At 35.8% G+C, this 20,033-nt stretch overlaps 1 protein-coding gene across 1 annotated transcript; it reads left to right on the forward strand.

Moving 5' to 3' along the window:
* The first annotated feature begins 4,117 nt into the window (after positions 1-4,117).
* Positions 4,118-5,059, forward strand: LOC100018690 (olfactory receptor 51D1). The gene has a single exon (XM_001371768.4). The coding sequence runs from the start codon at positions 4,118-4,120 to the stop codon at positions 5,057-5,059; it is 942 nt and encodes a 313-aa protein (XP_001371805.3).
* The last annotated feature ends 14,974 nt before the right edge of the window (positions 5,060-20,033 follow it).

Here is a 20,033-nt window from a genome sequence, read left to right on the forward strand (position 1 = left end):
TGTTTATCAGAGAAGGTGTACCTGGAAGAATTCTTGAATTAAGATCAGAAGGCAGAGGTATGAGCTTATGGAGATGAAAAGAGAAGGGAACCTACATCTTCCATCTTTTGGCATAAGTAACTCTATATTAGAAATGTGCCTCTATTTCACTCAAACTTGAAAGTCATGCATTACTCTTTGACCTTGTTCTTTAAGACCATTTGACTAGGAAATATGTTTAACTTGATAATACATGTATAACCAAGACTGAATTGCTTGTCAACTCTGGGAGGGAGGAGAGAAGAGGGGAAGGAGACAACATGAATCCTATAATTTTGGAAAACATGGAAATTTGTTATTAAAATAAAATAAACTTAAAAAATAAAATCACTTGACTATTGTTCTTGCTGATAGGATACATCCAACAGACAGTTCTTCATATAGGGGAGATGGTGATAAAATTCTGTGTTGTGATTAGAATTTGGATATTTCCTTTTGGTAAAAAAATCTTTTTAAATACTTGAAATGTCCCTTATGTTTCCTTTAGGTCTTTTCTTCTCCAAGATACTTACTTACAGTTTCTTTAGCTTCATAATAATAATAATGTGTAATTCTAAAAAAAATGATATATTTTTATTATACTTTAAATTCCAAATATATTCCTCCCCTCTCTTCTACCAATAAGTCATCCCTTAAAACAAACAATAATAAAGAAGAAAAAGAGAAGTTAAACAAAATCAATAAAGATACAAAGTCTGACAAGATTATTTTTTTATACCCATCTCTGAAAGAATAATGGATAGAAGTACAGTCATCCTTCACTATATTTTGGTTTCACTGTATCACAGGTTTTTAAAAAATGTATCTAATTCTATATTTTGGTGGTTTTACTATCTCAGGATTTTGCAGATGAATACTATACTGTACACAACGTAAATGCAATATACTACTATCTCTTGCGCAAGTTTGCCAACCTGAGATTGTACAGGGCACACTATTGGCTGATGGAATGAAAGGCGACCAACCACAGCTCTGTGTTCTGTATCCTGGGTGCTGAATGGCTCAGTGACTGTAGCATCGGTCTGTTTGCTCTTCTGCACTGTGTTTAAGAGCTTATGAAGTGTTTATAAGAGTGTGAGAAAGGTTAATAAGAGTGTGGAAAAGGTTTATAGGAGAGTGGAAAGGGTTTATAAAGTCTTAAAATATATGTAAACAATAAAATAAATATAATGCCACTACTTCGCAGATTTTCACTATTGTGGGGGTCTCTGGAAACAATTCCCGTGATAAGTGAGGGATAACAGTTTATTTTCTCTTTCCTTTGATGAGGTTGGATTAATAACTATTCATATCAATCTAATTAACATTCATTTCCATTATTTTAATCCTCCTATTTAAAATTTGTATGCAAGTTTTATGAAAAGCAAGGAAAAGTCATTTCCTCACAGAGCCCTATTACACAGAGAACAGATAACTAAGGGTGTTATATTGAGTCATTGTTTCCTGCCATCACAGAAATTCCCACAAGGGGGCAGCAGCAGCAAGAAGCTCCTTTCTTTAACTTCTGTCTCATTTCTATTTTTTTTTTAGACAAATGGAATTCAACTCATTTTTAAAAGAAAAGGTGATATTCATTATATAGCCACTCTGAATGCAAATCTCCTGGCCATTACCACACTCCTCTCCTTTATCTGCTTCTATACACCTCCAGACACATGTGAATTCTAGGGCAACTATAAAGCAGAATACTGCCTGTGAAATGTGTCCTCCCAGAAGCAAATGACTCCAGCTTTCCTGGGACGGAGGCATTGCCTTCTCCCAGTACTTTCACAGCTTATCCCCTTGAGGAATTGATAGGGGATAAGGGGAAAACCACACAGTTTCCATCCCTGCCCCTCCTTGGTGACAAGGTGAAGCTTTCCTCTGTTTATCCCTTGGTCCCTACCAGGTGTTCGGTGCTAGAGTATCCCTCGTTTGCTCCCTCCCCCAGGAATCTCAACACAGCTTTAAAAGCCTGCAGAGGTGTTGACTTCTTTCAGATGCAGCTCCTGTTCTCTGTGGCCAGTGGTGAGTTTGTTAGTCACTGAGGAAGGGGTGTCTGTAAAAAGACGTTTGGGGAAAAGGAAACCTTATAAAGGGGACCTGAAGTAAAACAAGCTCATGAAAAGGATAGAAGATCAAAAATTGCTTTTACTTGGGTTTAATGGCTAGCTCTTGGGAAAGAACAAAAAGAAGGGAATGAATTGTGTCACATATTAAACCATATCTTTAGCAGTTTACAGATCTTTCTTTGATAACTCCTCTGGGACAGTGCAAGCTGAGGGTGAGATCCTGTAGGGTACCATCCCTAACAGTAATCCAAACATCATAAGAGTACCCGTTGAGCTCCCAGGGCGTTATTCATTATCCCATCATAGGGCAACTTAAGCCCAAACTCTCCCTTCCCACCCTTTAAAGGAAAAACAATATTTCATTCAAACAATGCTAAATAAATTTGAGATTTCCAAATCACACGGTCATTTTACAGATTAGGAGGTTGTGAGTGAGAAAGGTTGTGATTTGCCCATAACTAAAAAGTCCTGAGGCAGGATTAAAACTCAGTTCTTCTTGACTACAAATCTAGTATTTTATTAACTTTATCACCTATCTGCATCCCCCATCAGTACTTACAAACTTGGAAGCATTTGGAGAATGGCAGTGGAAAGCACTTCAAAGACTAAGTCATATTAGCTCAATAGGATCATATTTGCACAATTGGATCAAAGGTTTTAATAGGGTAAGACATTCTGAAGAGGGAACTAGACTTCTATTTCAGGCTGTTCTATCTCAAGTCTCTTCCTCTAAATTATTTATTCACTATTTTAAAATATTTATTTAAATATTTATTCACTATTTTATTTTTTGTGTTTATAAACAAATAACTATATATACACGTATATATATATATATATATATATATATATATATATATATAATAGAGAGAGAGAGAGGCTGGCTTCAGGGCAATCAATTTCTGTGTTTCAGGCTATGGACTTTAGGTCCATCTTGATCTTTACAAGATGGTAGTTAACTGCGGGTCTTCCATTTCTTTCACCTAAAAAGTGAACTGGATTAGTCTAGCTCCAGAAATAGGATAGAAATTAACAACAGAGAGTCTAGAAGTAGGAAGTAGAGTAGAAATGGGATATATTCTAGGTTGCTTTCTATGAAATGTTTATTGTCAGATTATATTAAAGGTATTAACAATTAACTATTAAGGAATTGATAAATGACTAAAGACATGGTAGAATTCATTAGCTTCAAGCTAATTTGACTGAGGAAGACCTTTTGTCATATTTATATTAAACCTTAGTTATTGCCTACTTGGAGAGTGATTTTTTATTACCATATTATTATTTGGAAAGAAATTTGACATCCTAGGACTTGGATTCAGATTTCACTTCCATGATTTATATAATCTCTGTAACTTTGGTCTAGTCATTTAACTTCTTTAAGCCCTCATTTCCTCATCTATAAAACAAGGGAGTTGGACTACATGATCTCTAGGGTCCCTTATAGTGATAAATCAATGATAATATGATACTGACCTTGGATTGTCCTCTCATTCTTATAAAAGACAAAGGACTGAATCCTTGACCCTAACATAGATTGATTTCCCAACTCCAGGCAAAAAAAATATTCCATCCTGATTAGTTGCCCCATACATGTGATTAGTCAAAAGTAGTAAAGATTTTGTATAATTTAATGCAAATCTAATCCACTTACCAATGATAAATTCATATACAATAGTTTTTCAATTCTTCATTAAAATGCTCCATATATTACTTTGCAAATGACTGATATATTTATTAGAGGTGCTGATAAATCTCTATGCCTGTCAAATATATAGGGACAATCTATTCTTAAAACTATTTATCAGAAGAACTGGAGTAGGCAGACTGCAAATTTTTGAAAGGATTAAGCTCCCTTCCAATGCAAATGTCTTTTACTTACAGGTTTTCTTTTCTGAATTATTTTCCCTAGTGATTCCTTTCCAAGTCCTCACCTGACTACCACCACTGCCATACCCTGCTCCTCCTCATAATCAGTCCTCAGATAACTATTCTGAATTATCCTCTCCTCTCAGGCTTTCATTATGATGAAACTAAATGATACACTGATCCATCCGGCAGCCTTCCTCTTAGTGGGTATTCCTGGATTAGGGTCCAACACTCACTTCTGGATGGCCTTCCCACTCTGTTTTATGTATGCCATGGCCACTTTGGGCAACCTCATCATTGTCCTCATCATCCGTGCTGATCAGACCCTTCATGAACCCATGTATCTCTTTCTGGCCATGCTCTCCACCATTGATATGATCCTGTCTTCTGTCACTATGCCTAAGATGGCCAGCCTCTTCTTCACGGGAAACCAAGAGATAGAGTTCAACCTCTGTCTGACTCAGATGTTTCTTATCCATGCATTGTCAGCCATGGAATCAGCTGTGCTTTTGGCAATGGCCTTTGATCGCTTTGTGGCTATCTGCCATCCTCTACGCCATGCATCTGTTCTCACAGCACCTGTTGTGGGGAAAATTGGACTGGCAGCTCTTGCCAGGGGCTTTGTCTTCTTTTTCCCTTTACCCTTCATCTTGAAGAGATTGTCCTATTGCCACAGTAATACAGTCACCCATTCCTTCTGCCTCCATCAAGACATCATGAAGCTCTCCTGCACAGATACCACAGTCAATGTTGTCTATGGGCTCTTTATCATCCTCTCTGTCATGGGAGTTGACTCACTTTTCATTGGTTTCTCCTACATTCTGATTCTACAGGCTGTGCTGGGGCTATCTTCCAGGGGGGCTGCCTTCAAGGCCTTCAATACCTGTATCTCTCATCTCTGTGCTGTCCTGGTGTTCTATGTGCCCCTCATTGGCCTGTCTGTGGTGCATCGGCTGGGTGGCCCCACTTCACTGCTCCATGTGGTCATGGCCAATGTTTATCTCCTACTTCCCCCTGTTGTCAATCCCATTGTTTATGGGGCCAAAACAAAGCAGATCAGGGTTAGAATTCTCCATATGTTCCAACACGAGGCTGGGTAATTGGGGGACTAAATGTTATAATTTGAAGGAAGGGAACCCTTCTCCATTATATATCACAAGAGAGATTTGAAGGAGTTAGTTGGATATCTTGGAGATGACACTATGCAGGCATTAACCACTTCTATTCATCTACTTCTTTTGAAAACCTATTCTGGATTGTTGAGAGGGTAACTAGTAAATATATTCACTTGGATAGTGAATTCTTTAACTATCTTATTTAGAGTCGATACAGAATCATCAGGGTTGATTCCTAGAAATCTTCTGTATTTTGTCTTTTTTTTGTCTACAAAATACAAAATGCTTACTATTGGCTTATTTAATATGTATTTCACTCATAAATTGTTTTGATTATCAAATAAAATATTGCATGTCGTATGCTTTACAAACTTACATAAATAAATATAAAAATTACTATATAAATGTTAGCTATTCTTTTAATAACCATGATGAAATAATTATTATTTTTGTTTCCCTAATTATATATTCTTTATATATATGCCACTAAGTCAGCCTTATTTTATAGAGAGAATGTTGCATACCTTTCTTTGTAGAGGTCCAAAAATAGTAAACTGCTTAATAAACATTCTGCATAGCATTGATGATGATAGTTATCAAAGATGGAAAAGAAAAACAGTGGAAAGCCAGTGTGTCTTTTACTTTTGGGTTTGGGATTATGAAGAAATAATGAGAACATCCTTCTACAATATCTGAAATTAATTAATGAGGAGAATGCTTGCTAAGGAATTGAGGGCGACCCATGCCACTTCATATTAATGACAGTAGAAGAATTTAGGAATATTCAGCCTGAAGAAGTAGTGCCTCTCACTACCCTACTCAGTAAATTCCATTGGCTCCTTACCACTTTCAGGATCAAATATAAAATTCTTTGATGTTCATTCATAACCATTCCCCTGAATTTTCCCAGTATTCTTATACTTTATTATTCCCCCCCCCCCCCCCACTCCCCAAACCATTTGGTCTAGTGATGATCGCCTTTCTGCTGTTCTTTAAACATGACATTCCATTTACTAACTCTGGGAATTTTTACTAGCTATCTCCTGTGCCCAGGTTGGTTTCCTTTCTTATCTCTGCCTTCTAGCTTTCTTCAAGTCCCCATTCAAATTTTACCTTATAAAGGAAGCCTATCCTCTTAATTTTACTCCTGCCACTTCTGAGATCATCTCTAGTTTTTTCCTATCAATTGCTTGTTTGTACGTTATTGTTTCCATGTTATTTCCCCCATTAGACTATGAACTCCTTGAGAGCTGAGACCATTTTTTGCATTTGTTTGTATCCCCAGAGGTTAGCAAAGTACTTGGCACATAGTAGGTACTTCCTTGGTAAATGCTTATTGACTTGATATGACTAACTATACAAATAGCTAGTTAAAAACAAGAGGGACAAAATTGGCTGTATGTTCCTTAAGAGGATTCAAAGGCAAAACGTAGCATATTTCAACTCATATTAAAGGAAAAACTTTGTACTAATAACTTTTTCAAATATTTCCATCTTGAGAGGTAATAATCTTCCCACCATTATGTTGCCATAGATTTAGAATACAAAAGAATTTTTTTAGTTCCTCCAGTCTAACCCTTTTGTTTTTCAGTGAGGAATCTAAGGCCTACTTAGGTATACTGGCTTGACCAAAGTCATCTATGAAGGAAACAGGAGAATTAAGATTCAAATCCTAGGCATCTGATTCTAGATTCAATGTTCTTTCTACTAGACTATGCTGCTTTTAGTAGAACCATTCAAGGAAAAACACCAGCTAGCCACTTGTCATGGATAGAATAGCAGGCATTTGAGGAGGAAGGCTTCACTCATTATCACCTAAAATCTCTGAAATTTAAGATTTTTTAGACACCTACAGTTTCAAATAGATCTGAGGCCAGAAAATGGTGGTGTGTACTTGCAATGGTGGTGATGGATGGGGTGGGGTGAGCAGGAATGGGGTATGGTATGGAGAACCTGGTGTTCCAGGCTAAAGACAGGTTGGTAAAGTGAGTACCAGAGCCTATGAGCTATATATTGTTTTTTTTAAAATTCTTAATATAGGAGATTTGTACAGCATTAACAGTTACTTGTTTGTTTTAATATTTCAAGATCTTGTCAGATAATTCTCTCTGATCATGTCTCATGAAACCATGATGTAGCTAGATGGTTCAATGGAATAGAGTACTGAGTCTGGAGTTAGGAAGGTCTGAGTTCAAAGGAGTCTCAAACACTCATCCATCTCTGCTTCGATTTTTTTCATCTATAACATGAAGATAATAATAATAGCTACTTCCCAAAGTGTTGTTGAAAGGTAAAATGAGACAATACCTTTATGTAACCAGCTTTAAAGGTCTATAACAATGCTAGCTATTATTATGATAATAATATTCAATATATAAACTTCATGGTTCATATTATTATTATTTCTCATCTACTCATCCTCAGGAAAAGAATAAAAAGGAAAGGGATTAGTTTTCCTGTAGTCCAATAATTTAAGTCTTTCATTCCTTCAGTCTCTGTGGCTACTGAAAATCAAAAGAGTAGTAAGAGTGCAGAGGGAAAATGATTTATGCTTTTGTTTTATCCCGATCTGCTAAAAACACATTTTAATCAATGTATAGCCATTCTACCTGAAGAGGAAGTCTGACCAATTCAGAGAATGAAGACCTTTCTTCCTAACTCTGAAAAAACCTCCTTTCCTAGACCTTTACAACTCACATTTTATAGGAATAATGAAAAAAAAGACAAAAAATCAATCAACAGTAATAGTTATTCAGTTAATCAATTATCAAAGCTTAAAGAACACTTCAAGCTCTGTGATAAGTGCTGGGAATACAAATATAACCAAAATGAATAACAATTCCTGGCTTTAAGGTTCTTGGTTTCTAATGGAGGAAAACAACACATGAAAGGAAGCTAAAAAGGTACTGGGAAAGGAAGATATCCTGCACAATGGCATCATGGAGGAGTCCTAACTGCTGCCTGGTAACAAATGAAGACATGGTTTGATGGTATCCTGCAAAAATGGAGGGTCAGGGAGAAATCATCTAGGAGACTTATAAGACTTGCAACGTACCAATATCATCAATTAAGTGGATTTTCAGCATGAAAAACTTTCTGGAGTATAATGGGGGACTATGGATACTAACTTGGTAATAAATGAAATAATTCAGTTTAGGTTAGTTATTTAAGACTTATTTAAAATAGATCAGTATTAATATTGATCCTGAATCTTGGAGATTTACCTTCCAGCCTAACTAATCTCTATGTATCATGACTGTGCCTTTCCAATGACAAAGAGAATTCCTCTATCAATTTGGTTGGCAAAAAAGACCTTCTTTGTCTTCATTTGCTCAACTATAAATAAGATACCCAGTCTAGTTTGGGCCATATCAATTTCCTCTATTATTGCTTGATTCTCTTTATCTTCTACGGGGGCATAAATGAACTTTCTATTTGGATTAGGTCCTCTATTCAAATGAGTTTTATTAGGAATGGATTCAAGAGAAAATATGGACTTTAGGCTCATTACACTATCACAATGTTAATTGTTAGTTTTTATAAGACAACGTTGGCCATGGTGCTGCTTGCTTCTATAATACTATCACCTCATAAGTATATAAGTGCCTATTATATTCCAGACATTGTGCTAAGCTACAACCATGATTACTCCTCCCTTTTCAGAGGTCATGATAAGGGCTATGATTTTAAGGAGGGGCAAAGACTTATAGAATTGAATGAGAACTTAGAGATCATCTACTCATCTTTCTATTGGACAAGGATTCATTCACAACTGTATAAAAATACATAAATATTGCTTAAATTCCTTCTCATATATCACTGTATAGGCTTAGTGGACAGAATCTTGGGCTAGGATTCAAGTTATCTGATTCTACTCCTAACTTTATAATTTTGGCAAAGGAGATGCTAGTAAATACTGGTTGAAGTGAATTGGACTATCATTTCTTTAAACTGTTCCAATGACATCACTAATTGGATCCCTAAAAAAGGAAAATGATTATTTACCTACAGAGTTGAAAATTATCTGCAGTTTCAAGATTCTCAGTCTTAAAAGTTGCAGGGAGTCAGTCCTTTCAGAAGGATCCAGGGGGCCCTTGTAGGATGACAGCATTGGCGATGTGAGAGAAGATGAAAAAACAGTTAAAGTTTTACCTGGAGCCAGGCATCACAGGAACTGTTCTGCCTTGGCTCAGACTGATTTTATTTTTATGCCCTCAAATAATTACACATACATTTGGCACACAGTTTAATTTTCAACATACATGTTTCCTTCCAGATAATGGAATAGGTCATAAATTAACTTGTATAAAATCGTTTGATTGACATTCTACAATTATCCTATATTTTTTGTCCATAGATTCTAACAACAAACGCAAAGCTTTGCAGAAGATATGTGTGTTCTTGACACAGGTAGCACAGCTGGAGGTCACTTCCTCATTAACCCGTGAGGTACCAGACATGTGGTTAAGTTAAGAGTAATTATTTGTTACACTAGCCAGTTACACAATTAATCAGACTTCAAAGGGTACAATCAACATAACATTGTTACCAAGCCTGCAGGGTTAAAGGACACAATCAATATAACCCAGTTTAAGTATTATACCAATAACAATTTTTCATTCTTCAATGTTTTACTAAAGTATCCTTGACATGTTGCCTAGCCTATGAAATTAACAACAATCTGGTGAGGTGGAATGTACCAGCTTTTCCATGAAAGGCAATTCTCTATATTTTTTCAGGAACCCATCTTTGACCCCTTATCCAAATAGGTACATAGGAGTCCTTAGGTCTGATTTTGTAAGTAGAATCTTTTAGTAATATTCTAAGGGGAATTTCTGTACCATTACATATAAGGGCAGAATTTTCCTGGAGTTGAGTGAGAATAGTAATCATAACAATTTCAATAATAGGGGATGTTAATAAGAGAAGAGTCACATGGGGGAGTCTGAGTGGGTATTTCCATCCTTCCTGGGAGCCACCGTGCAGTCTCTGGGTTCCACCCAAGACCATGTCAGACAGTGTGGATTTGATGGTTCCCGGCAAGAAGTAAATAATCTAATAGGAAACTAATTTTTCTTCCCAAGAAACACATCAAATAATAGCTAATTTTAATTGGTTACTAGGTCTGAAAAGGGTTAAAGAAAGAAAGGAGGATGGGTTCTTCCTGAGATAGTTGGTAATTTAATGCATAGGATTAAGGGAAGAGTCTGCTAAAAAGGAATGATCACAAGGGAACCACCATTATAGCTCAGGCAGAAGCAAACTTCTAGACCCCCAAGGGAGACTGATGAGTTTAGGCCTAGATCCCAGAGAGATGGACAAAATATCCCTTCTCTTTCTATTAAAGGTGCTACAAGGGCCAGGCTGTCAGCTAGAAGGAATAGAGCAACCTTCAGGAGAGAACAGCTAATGGACCCTTCTAGGGTTATCTCATTCTCTTTATCTCCAAGTTGGGCATCTCTTGTGGCTAAACCATTTAGCGGTGGGGGAACAGTGTCTCTTAGCCTAAAGGGGATCTGGAGAAAGACAATTCACATATACCCTTCTTCACACACATATGTACTAACCTTTTGGCACTGGCATTTTTATCCTTTGCCCTACCTAATTTTTTGTTCAGAATATATTCAACAAATGGACCTGGAAGGAAAGAACATCTTCTTCGTGTTAACTGGGGGCTTTCTGCTGGACTGAGAGGATCCCCAGAAAGCACTTCCTCTAATTTTTGTCTCTCCCAGTTTCCTCCTACGAGGGATAAGAGAACTGCAGGAACATATTACAAACTGATTGTTATGATGGCAGATCAGAAATGAATAGCCCAACATCTGGGAGGCCTGGAAAATAGCCAACTCACAACTCTCTTTTGAGAGAGAGAAAAGAGGAAGGTTCCTCCTGATTTTTCTCCAGTTTAGGTGAGTTCATGGGAGGGATTTTTTTCTCACTAGGTTTGTGTTCCAAATTGGGATGAGGTAGGGAGTGGGGTGGTCAAAATAGTGCCCACAATGAGGAGCATGAAGAAATGGGCATGGTCAGCATGTGGTACTTTGAATCTTAGCAGACAGGGCAGTAATAGGAGGAAAGAGAGTAAACACTGTATCAGCTGATAAAAAGTAGAGATCCAAAAGGAATGAGCAAAATTCTTTTCTAGGCTTATGTTTGTTGATATTCCTAAGAAGGGCCTTAAAGAAGATATGGCCAATTTGTATTTGTAGTCTCTGGCCAGGGTAAAGGCTCAAGATCCAGCCTAAATGAAGAGATATTCTATGTTAGCTAACAATTTATCTGTCTGTAAGTAATCTCTTAAGATTATATATTTAGAGCTGAATGGGGCTGTAGAAAACAAAAACTGTCCTTTTATAGATGAGGAAACTAAGATCCAGAAAGATTAAATGACTTATTCAATGTCCTCTGACATGAAATCTAGCATTTTTTCCTCTGGGCCATACTATCTCTTTGGGGTCAGGGACTCAGTCTACAGTTAGAGATAGCTCCAAATCTGTGGAAAAGGTTAGGGTTCATTCTGGGTCTGGAGTATGAATCAATGATTTTAGGGCTAAAAGAAAATTTTTGTTTATTGAAAAGGGGTTTTTCTGTATATAACTAACTGGGTTACAAAAGTAGCAGACATCTCTCAGAGAATCTGGAGCTAACTAAGTAAAAATTCCCTCTACTTCTAAAATGCTCCAAGTTTTAGAATTCTGTCTCCTATTCCGAGCTGCACCCTTAGATCTTTTCTTTCTCCTAATTGATAACTCTGAGTCATCAGAATCTAACTCATCTCATGTCAGTTTCCACTTGATTATCTAATGACATTCTCACATACTGGACATCGTTAAAGACAGAACCTAATGAACTTAGTTCTATATGAAGAAGGGATAGGAAAAGGGCAACAGGTATTCTCATAGGCAGTATAGTTGGTGTCCTTGGCCTTTTGGCCCTTTCTTTGGAGGAGGGAATGACAGGAACCAAGAGAAGTTTGTCTTAGGGGATTACTTACTTGGGTTGGAATCAGGAAAAAATGGACTAAAATTCTACCTTAGAAACTTACTAGCTAACTAGTAAGCCTAGATAAATGAATTAGCCTCTTTGTGCCTCAGTGTCTAGATGACTTAATATGTTCCAACCACTGGGCACACAGAAGTGTTTAGGAATGCATGCTTGAAAAGCATGAGAAAATAATGAAGCAAAAATCCCTATCTCCAAGGAAATGACATTCTGAGTATTTGTATAAAACGAGTGAGATTAACATCTAAAGTTTATGCCACCTCTAAATCTATGATTTTCTGATCCTGACAAAAGGCATCTCAATTTTGGGGAATGAAGGAAAGTTGAGATCCAAAGAGAAGTTGGGGATATATAAGGTCAATATAAGTATTGAGAAAACAAGATGAATCCCTAGGTCTCCAGATTCTTATATTTCAGGAATTTCTAACTGGCCCACATAATTTTTTTTCTACTGATGCTATCTTGTTCTTCCTTCCCATGGGTATTTATGTTTATCTACTTCCTAGCAAATTTTCAATTGCCCTACAAAGATTGTTTTAATGAAAATTAAGTGTTCAATCTTACAGCAAAAGGATTCTGGGAAAGAAATCATCTTGAGCTGAAGAATGAGATGTTGAAACTTTATGCATCTATAGAGGATGTATTTTTTCTTAAGGGACAGGACTGCATCTGAGGACTTCTGAAATTCCCATCTAGTAAGAAGAGTTTTTCTGCCATTTGATTTCCATTGATAGGACCAGGAAGAAATATTCCAAGGTTTCCAGGTATTTTTTGAATCCCCTCCAAAAATCTCTTCCAGATATTTTTAGAAGATATGAGCTAATGTCCAGTAGCACCTTGACCTTTGGTCACCTTTGGTAATCTAATCAACTTTTATGACACTGAATCAATAGAAGCTCTCAGTTTTGTAGGTATAAATAAGGAGATCTTATCCTGACCTTTTCTCTTTTTCTCTAACAACACAAGCCAAAGTAGGAAACACTCACCTAGAGCTTGGGACTTCTCGACATTCCATCTGGATTCATATATCATAATAACCAAGAATCAAAGATTTTCAAGCTATAAGGCACCTTTGAGATCATTTAGTTTAAAGGTACTTAACCATTTTTGTATTATGGACCCCTTTTGATAGTGAGATGAAGTCTATTAATTCCTTCTTTTAATAATGTTTTAAATACATCAAGTTGGATACCTAGGGTCTAAAAGGAAGCCAATTTTATAGACATATAATTACTAAAATAGTTTAAAAATGTACAGATCTTTGATTTTAGTTCAATCATTTTTTTTTACAGATGATGAAATTTGAAGTCCTAAGACATAGGTGATTTGCTCAAGGTTGCCTATCAAGTTAGTGACAAAATTAGAATTAAACCCCAATATTCTTACTCTCCTTTCAAATTGTTCTTTCCAATTTAAAAAATACAGTCACATTTCCAACCTCAAGTGAACTTTTTGTTTTCTTTAATTATAGTGGTGTTTTTTTTTTGTTTCTGATTTGTTTCTGATATCTCAGAAGTTAAGTAAAGAAAGTATACATATTCTGGTTCCAGCTCTGGCATTAATTTGCTCTTTGTCATGGGACAAGTCACTTGACTTCTAGTGTCTCTTTAGTGGTAAAATGGAGATGCCTACAAAAGTTTTGTGATGATAAGAAAATTATATGAAAATAATCAGAGCAAGTTATAAACAGTATACATATAAAAACTTGAACTTATATTTTATACATACCCAATTAGTTAAACATTAGTTCTCCCTTTACAATGCGATCTCCTTGGAGGTAAGTATTATTTTGCCCTTTATCTGCATCCCCAATGTTTAGTCCAATACTTGACACATAGGAAATGCTAGAGAAGTGTTTGCTGATTTTTGACTTTTCTAATGTCGTCCACAACCCAGAGTTGTCAGATAATTCCTTCTCTCATTCTACTACTATTAGTGCATACAAATAATTGAACTAAGAGATTCTAGAATTTGTGTGTAAGAGTTACTTTCCTACCTGTGCCCTCAACATTGGACCAGTAACCGATTTTAACAGAATCGCATATTTTCCTTCCATATCTATGATTTCATTTAAAAATATTTTTATTATCATGCAAAACACACTTCCATATTGGTCATTGTTGTAAGAATACACTTAAAATGACCTAAACCCTCAAATAAAAGCGTAAATACACTGATGTGAAAGATAATGCCAACAGTTCTTTCTCTGGAGGTGGACAGCATTCCTCATATGTTTTTATTTTTGTGACAAAGAAATTCACTCTAGCAAAGCCTATCAGCAGCTCTTCTGTAGAATTGCTATAGGACACTCAAAGGTTAAGGGACTTGCTTAGGGTCATATATCCTGTGTATGTCAAAGGAAGGACTTGAACAGAGGGCTTCCTGATTTCAAGTACAACTCTCTATACTCTCAGACATTCTGCCTCTCAGAGATAATAGGACTGTAAATATAGATCTTGAAGGGACAATGGAGGCAACTAGGTTTCCCCTTTTCACCTCAAAGATGGGGAAAATGAGACCTGCTTAAGGTCATACAGTGTAATAAACATAAATGGCAAGATTTTGACTCCCAAACCAGTAGACTTTACCTAGTTTGCTAATTATTTGTGACCTGAAAAATCTCTAAATAAGAGAGTTGGTCCAGTTTATATCATTTATTTATGTATACATAAGTATGCTATAACTGTGAATGATTCCAAATATTTACAGAAGGGAATCAGTGATGTTGATGGAAATTAGGGGAAAAGGAGTTGGTAAAGGGAGCTATGTATGATTTTGAGTTTCTGGCAAGAATTGCAAGTGAAGATATCTCTCAGACAGTTGGAAATGTAGCATCAGAGTTCAAGAATGGTGAGTGTTGGAGATATACATTCCGCAAATGATCTGTGAAGAGGTGATAGCTAAAACCATGAAAAAAAATTGAAAAGAAAAACAGTTTCCATTTAAGGAGCATAGTGAGAAGAGCTGGGAAAATAACCAGAAAATCTCCAAATCTCAGAGCTCAAAGAGACCAGCAGGTCTGGCTTTTTTTTTTTCAGTCTAACTGACAAGTATACAGCTATCCCTTCTATGATACCCCTAAAAGGTGATCTGGCAGCCTTATAATTAGATCTCTAGGGAAAACATGTTGGTGCTATATTTTGAAGCCACATATTCTACTTTAGGGATGCTTCAGTACATAGAAATAGTCCTTTACTTTGGAAAGTGTTAGCAGAACCATAATTGTAATTAGAAGCAGGGAAAGATTAATAGAATCAAAAGAGGGCAAGAACTCAACAAGGACTCAGGGTTCAGTGATAAGATCATCAGTTACCTTAGAAGGAGCAGTTGTATAGAGTGGTGGCAATATAGAACAGATTTAGAAGGCTAAAGGAGTAAATGAGTAGCGATGGAGTGGAAAAATTGGACATGACTCAACCTTTTAAAAGTGCAATGATGGAAAAAAAGAAAGAGATAACAAACTGCAGGTTTGGAAGGAGGTGGCTATTTTGTTCTCATTTTAGTAGTTATTGCTTTTCAGAGAGTTGGGAGTATGTGCAGGTAGAAGTGTAAGAACAAACTAAAGGGGATTTTTTACAAATTGCAAAAAAGATTGTAGTTGAAAGAAAAATGAGTAATAGGTGGGCTAAGGTCCTGGAGGATATAAGTGAAGATAAACCCAAGACATAGGTGGTCTGAGCAGAGTTAGGGTTTTAGTTTGGGTTGGATTGAGTTTGGTTTGATATTTTGATATAGGTTACAATTATATATGGTAAGGATTAAGAGTATAGATCATGCCGGATTTTCAGTTAAAATTGGATTTGGGATGAAGATTATATCTGGCAGCAAGCTAAGAGATAAGTTTAGATTAAGGATTATGATTGGATTTATGAATAAGTGGAACATTAGATAGAATTAGGGATAAGGGGTGAGATGGACATTAAGACTAGAAGGAAATTCTAAATAGTATATTGGATTTGAAGGTAAAATAAGATAATAAAGTCATAGATTTAGAGCAGAAAAGGAAATTATAAATCATCAAGTTCACAAATATTTATTTTATAAATAAATAAACTGAAGCAGAGAGATGTTTTGTTAAATGTGTCCAAGGGCACACATCTAGACGGTATCTAAGGCAAAATTTGAACTCATGTCTTCCTCACTTTATCCTTAGCACTCTGTTCACTCAACTGTCCTAATTTTATATATGTTATATATAGGCCCAAGTTAATGGGCCTCACTGGTCACTCAATTTTGGAGAGATTATTTGCTCTGGCTGTCCCTCAACCCATGTTTTTCTGACTTGTCTTTTTTTGAGTTGTCTCACCCATCTTCATAATATAGTTCATTTAAGGAGTTGAATTATTTTTAGGTTTAGAGCTAGGATAAGGGTTAAGTATAAAGATAATATTAGGTCAGGAATTGGAATTATTTTGAATATGAAGGACTTCAGATTAGTGTTCAAGTTAGAGTTAGAGTTGGGAAAAATGCTCTAACTCCTATCTCCAGAGGTCTTAAAGCAATCTGCACCCCCTCCCCACCTGTGCTAAACTTTAAGCACTTTAAGGTTTAAAATCCTTTTGTCTTACAACTTAGCAATATCAGTAGAGCAAGTATTAGCTTCCTCATTTTGCAGATGAGAAGTCTGAGACTTAAAGCAATTAAGTGACCTATCCAACATCACATAGGTAGGAGCAGCACAAATAAGATTTAAACCAAGTAATTGTGTTCTTGTATACTACAGCCCCTTAATCCCATGAAAATTTCTCGAGTCCATAAAGTTATGATGTCAGTTTTTCTATAATACTCCTTAGTTTTCTAGGCCCACTGATATAGGAATTTGATTAGAATTGCAGATTAAATTTTGAATTAGTATTAAAGAAAAAATGAAGATAATGTTTATTACTGTTGCCATGAAAGTAATGTTAGATTTGAAGTAGTAATACTAATTGCTATATTAACATAGCATTATGAGGTTTATAATCAGCTTCCTTTATTATTTGTTGTTGTTCAGTTTTTTGTCATGTGTGATGATTGAAATTCTCTAGGGGCAGTATTTCTTAATTTTAAAGTAATTTATTAAGTAATTGGTCAAATCTGGTCAAATGATTTTCCTTAAAATCACAAACCTCTGACCTGGCCCAAGTACCTATCTCCACTTTAGAAAGCTCCTTATTCATGTCATCTCTTGAGTATTTCAAGACATTTCTAAATGGTAAATAGCTAATTAGGAGGTGGTCCTTCAAAGCATACACTCCTCCCCATTCTGATGTGATGAGGTCCCATAGACAGAAAAAGAATCCTTGTGTTTCCTTTCCATTAACAAACTTTCTGTTAAAAGCAATACATTCCTTGAAATTCCCAAGGACAAAGACAATGTAAAAATCTATAATCTGGATGGTGTCTATGATCCAAAACCCTGGCACAGGAATTCTCTCTGGTACACAGTAATTGATTAGAGCCTTTCTAAACCAGAGCCCTAATGTAGGAATTAATACAAGATGTGGAAAAAAATTCTCATAAATATCCTACTTTTCAGGACCCCTTTCAGGATTTTCTGGGCAACAATATTAGATTGGTTTGTCATTTCATTTTCCATATCATTCTAAAAATGAGGAAATTGAGGCAAACAGGGTTAAGTGACTTGCCCAGGGTCACATATCTGGTAAGTGTCTGAGTCAATATTTGAACTCAAAACTTCCTGATTCCAGATCCATTACTCTATCCACTGAACCACCTAGCTATCTTCTTTTATTATAGCTCAGTGATACTGATAATCCACATATTACTATCTCCTCTTTTACATTTGAGGAGACTGAGGCTCATAAGAGTACAGAAATTAGGTTATTAATTCTCCAGATCATAAATGTCACAATCAAAACTTGAATCCTAATATCTAATCCCCAATCCTTACACTTTCTCCATTACACCATATTGTCTCTAAATTTGAATAACTCACTCATATAAGACCTTAAGATTTTAAACATTTTTGTGGATAGTTTATTTTTGCTGTTGCTGTTGTTTTTCCATTTCCTTGACTTACCTTGTTTCTCTCCTCTTCATGACTCCTACAGAAACAGTTTAATATGAAAAAAATTTATTATTAAAAGAAAAAACAGAACAAAAAAGATTCTTAAAATAAAAAAACAGCACATTAAAATATATGCAATATTCCATATCCATGAAACTATGCCCTTCCACATGTACTTAGGCAATAAAGTGGTAAGATAGTTGTCTTTTCATAGCAATCTTTTGAGGCCAACTTTGTTCTTTGGAATTTTGCAACATTTGCTCTCTATTGTTTTATTGCTTTTTTTCATTCATGTTGTGTATCTATTTTCATGGCTTTGCATATTTTACTGTGTGTCAGTTAATGTAAATCTTTCCTTGTTTCTCTGTATTCATCATAGTCACCATTTCTTATAGCACAGAAATATTCCATTACAATCATGTACCCAATTTTTTTCTTTTTTAGTATTACTAAACATATGGGCATCTATTTTGTTTCTAGTTCTTTAATGCTTCTAGTTATATAGTTATATAGCTATGGTTATATAATAACATCATTATAGTTATATTTATAGTTTATATAATCAACTACAATGTATATACTGCCATAGTGTATATAATGGAACCTTTATGTCTATCAATGGCCTCCTTTACGTAAAAGCTGAGCAATGAAACCTCTAGGTCAAAGAGTATGGACTTCATTTGCATATTTCCAAATCATTATTCACCATGATAAACTCTTAAGATTTTCAAAAGATTTTCCTTAATATGGCACTGTCAGTTAACAAAAATATTGTCAAAATTATTCCACTGATTCAGCGACAAAGTCTCTTACTAGCTAAGTTTTTTGCCCAGGACAATTTGGTAACCTAAGCCCACACTCATATGTAGTTACTATATGCCTTTGACTATGTACTTAATTATGTAGCAGGTCCAAAGGCATCCTGACAAACATTCGGAGGTCCCGAAGGGGTGAGGAGAATTAGATGTGGGGAGAAGGATGACATGCATCAGGAGGGCCAATGAAGTTGGTAGCAATCAGAGGCAAAGTTTATTGATCACAGCTAGTATTTTATAGAGAAAGTGACGTAGGTTAAGGGATTAGGTAAGCCTTTTGCAGGAACAACGATTGGTAATGATTTACAAGATGGGAACAATGGATGGAGATTGCCTTAGTGGCACTAAGCAGTATTTTCTATAGGATAATAAATTGCATGTCAGCATATCAATGTATGAACCAATACTGTATGTTCTTCTCTTAGAACTCTTATATAATTATTTTCTTGGCTGGACATTCAATATTTGGGGAGAGGACATTCTACGTGCTTTGTGATTTCTAGCTGATGGCTTTGATTTTATTGGGGCCCATTCTCACTCCTGGTAGCTACAATCATGTAACTAGATTTAGAGCTTTCTTATTTGTATTGTAGTTTGATTTAAGAAAATGGCAAGACTGGGATGAATTCATTAAGGCTCAGTATTATAGCTAAGCTTCTAGTGATGTTACAATTGTTTTTTTATGAGTATAACTTTTAATGCATCTAGATAGTGCAATGGACTGAGTGCTGGGCCCATATCAGGAAGATTCAGCTTCATGAGTTCAAACCTGACCTCAGACACTTATTAGCTGTGTGACCTTGGGCAAGTAACTTAACCCTCTATGCCTTAGTTCCTCATATGTAAAATGAGCTGGACTAGGAAATGAAACACCACTCCAGGACCTCTGCCAAGAAAACCCTAAATGAGGTCATGAAGAATTGGACATGACTCAACAATAGCAACATGATTTTTACTGTGTTTGAAGTTTTGTTTTCTTCTTGTTCATTTTAATATGGAACTCAACTAGTATAATCTTAAGATTAGAGCTACAGTTCTAATGAAAAGTGAATTTAGAGATAAAATAAAGTTTAGAGATGATCTCAAAATTAGGACAAGATTCAAATTATAGCGTGACTAGTTTGGGATTAAG

The sequence above is a fragment of the Monodelphis domestica genome, chromosome 4, assembly GCF_027887165.1.
Source record: "Monodelphis domestica isolate mMonDom1 chromosome 4, mMonDom1.pri, whole genome shotgun sequence".
NCBI classification, from domain to species: domain Eukaryota; kingdom Metazoa; phylum Chordata; class Mammalia; order Didelphimorphia; family Didelphidae; genus Monodelphis; species Monodelphis domestica.

What these genes read in the sequence shown, in the direction of transcription:
- LOC100018690 (XM_001371768.4), top strand. Translation starts at nt 4,118, where the DNA reads ATGAAACTAAATGATACACTGATCCATCCGGCAGCCTTCCTCTTAGTG.